Here is a 2,805-nt window from a genome sequence, read left to right as displayed (position 1 = left end):
CAGCCCTTAATTGGCTATGAAACGTTGGCCCCATTATTTTCACCTCAATCTTATCTTTTAGCATTTGTGCCTTCTTCTCTATTATCTGGACTTGGGTCTACCTTTTGGACCTTATCTTAATTCACCCATTCTGCACTGAGCAACCCCCATAGCTTTAGGTGGGTAGGAATTTCCTGCCCCAGACTTGGCCAAGTCTAACAAGAACCCAACCACCTTCTCCCACAGTCACAGCTGCAAGTTAGTGGTAGGGATTCAACGAAGCTACTTAGAAAACACTGTCACATAACTGCTTTCATTTCCTTAAAAGGTGAAAATGAAATCCAAGGCTTTGGCTCCCAGAGTGGCATTTTGAAAAATAATTGACAATATTTCAAAGTTTAGAATCTTTATTGAATTTCCAAGTATGTAAGGCACATTAGTGCCTGTAAAGAGGGTAGAGGGTTTCAAATATAAAAGCATAAATGAGTAACTTTCACATATTTTTTTCCAACCTTTTTTTCCCCTCCTTCCGTTTTTTTTTTTTTTTTTTTTTTTTGCCATCAGTTGTTTTCTCTGTTTGAGGATGCAGGAGCTAGCATTCCCCAAGAAGGGAAATCGGCAGAACAGGAAGGCAGTGGAGGACCAAATATTGGGGGAGGAGCAAAAGCCATAGGCATAGCCAGAAACGGATTGAACCTCGGAGGTCGAGGAGGAATGAAGCAATGAGCAGTAGTGCAGGAAGGTAAACCTGTAGTGCTGGAGGCCAAGGGCATAGGCCTTGGCCAGTTCTTCACAGGGTGCCGCGGGCCTCCTAGTGGGAAAGAAACACGAGCCAACCTCTCCTTTCCCGTCACTCTCGTGCTTCCTAGAGGCAACTCCATCATTATCCCCGATCTAAGGGTTGAGATGTGTGTAGGGCCTCTTACTTGAGGCCCCCTGGATGGAAAGAATCCTTGACCCCGTGGCAAAGCCACATATAACCCTGCATTGCTGCCACCTCTTTCAGTGCCCCCATTGCTGACCTTTGTCCCCCCCACCATCAGTGCAGGAGGGCTGCCAGAGAATTCCTGGGACACGTTGTTAATAGAATCTTGCCCCCTCTGCCTCCAGCCTGCCGGTCCCTCAGAGCTATTTACTTCTGTTGCTAAGGGCTCTTCTGCAACAGCAGGTGGTGGCCCATACGGGGGTTTGAGAGCTCTCAAGCCATCGACAGGAATGCAAGATCCTGTTCTCTCCGAGAGGTGCTCCAGTTGCTCTCTTGCCAGATAGCTCAGCACCTTGAAGGGCGGTCTCAGCGGGACTCGAGGGTGGCCCCAGGACCCTGCATCATCCTTCGGGCACTGGAAGGGCAGGCTGGGCCGCGGCTCCTGGTTCCCGTTTTCAGCTGCAGCTACTGCTGTGGGTGAAGGGGCGTGCCCTCCAAGGCTTGCCAAAACAGAAATCAATCAGTTAATTAAAATGACAATGCGGTGACCAGAAGATATCTGAAATACGTGATGGATCGAACTCGCTGGAGTGAAATATACCATGGGAAAGGGAGAGCCTGATCTCCTCCCGGGTGTAGTCAGCAAACACTTGTTCAATTCACTTGCCCTTCACCAGGCGGCCTCTTGAGATTCAGGGTTTGGGGTTTCCCTTTATGGCTGACCTGTGGCTCCACCCCATTCCCTATATTCCCACTTCCTCAAGGCCAGATAAACACCAGGAAGCTGAGGAAACACCAGTTCTTTCTGTCAAAGCAGTAGCTATGATCCGATCCACTAAAACCCATCATTTAGATTCTGACAGGAGTGCTCTGGAAAGTCTTATGAGGGAAAACTTTTTTTTTTTTTTTCCTTCCACATAAGTCTAAGAAACCTTAGTTATGTTAACAGACACTTCTGTTTGTTTCTGTTTCATGGAGCATCATTCAACATTTATACCATCTTGTGTTAAAATTTTCTTTCATTCAACCCACACCACACTCCAGAGTAAGAATTTCCTTATATCTAAACACCAAGCTTTAGACTAAAGATTTGCAATTTTTTTTTGTTTCAAAATTACATTTAAAGCTCCAGTGTTCTTAGTACCTGAATTTATATCTTTCATGCTTTTGTCTGGGATCCCTTTCTACATCCCCAGCAACCCACTTGGCCCTGTCACTCTTAACACAGGAAAACAATTCAAACTGCCTTTTGCCTTCAAATTAAACAGTTGCATCAGTTTTGTACTTACACATTTTCAATGCAAGCCATGGAGGAATTTGATCAGGAAAGCCTTCTTGAGGTGATGGAGAAAACCAGCTGAATGCCCACAGAGACCAGCTCAGTCTGGAGAAATGACTGGTGCTTCTTCCTTAGAGCAGCTTGGCAGGTCAAATGAAGCTGGGAACCAACCGCTTCTTTCCAGATTTGGAGTCCTCTTTCTGAGGTTACCAATTGCTAGGGAAGGGAGGGAGAAAGGGAGATGGGAAGAGGAGGAGGGGAGAAGTCTGTGACACTCCTCTAAAGCTAAATATATGATTCCTTTTTGCACAGTAGTAGATGAACTTAAGGGCATTCCCTACTTTAACCCTGTTGCAGCCCAGTTGGAAAGACACATTGCAAGATGATTTTAGAAGACTCATGGTGGCATGGCCTTTTGTTAAGAATTCTTTCTGAAGTTTTATTTAGAAAAGGTAGTCATCACATCTCTTCTTCCAGGTTGAAAGGACAAGCACTGAGTAGAGTACCATGTCTAATCTTGTTATTTAAATTTCCACTATTAACTTGGAGGAGAATGGAGGGTTGGGGGGATAAATTGCTTTGCAATCTGTGTTCTCTTGTGAAGATGAAACAAGAGGAATGC

At 45.4% G+C, this 2,805-nt stretch overlaps 1 protein-coding gene across 1 annotated transcript; it reads right to left on the bottom strand.

The window, feature by feature from the left end:
* Nucleotides 1–368: 368 nt before the first annotated feature.
* PRR32 (proline rich 32) lies at nt 369–2,341 on the bottom strand. Its single transcript, XM_004022370.6, has 2 exons — nt 2,194–2,341; nt 369–1,404 (listed from the first exon to the last, which is right to left on the bottom strand). Exons 1-2 carry the CDS (start codon nt 2,211–2,213, stop codon nt 540–542), a joined length of 885 nt encoding a protein of 294 aa, XP_004022419.2. The 5' UTR covers nt 2,214–2,341; the 3' UTR covers nt 369–539.
* Between the last annotated feature and the right edge of the window lie 464 nt (nt 2,342–2,805).

The sequence above is a fragment of the Ovis aries genome, chromosome X, assembly GCF_016772045.2.
Source record: "Ovis aries strain OAR_USU_Benz2616 breed Rambouillet chromosome X, ARS-UI_Ramb_v3.0, whole genome shotgun sequence".
NCBI lineage: Eukaryota > Metazoa > Chordata > Mammalia > Artiodactyla > Bovidae > Ovis > Ovis aries.
Note: the sequence above shows the minus strand (reverse complement) of the source record. Positions and strands in the feature narration are given on the sequence as shown.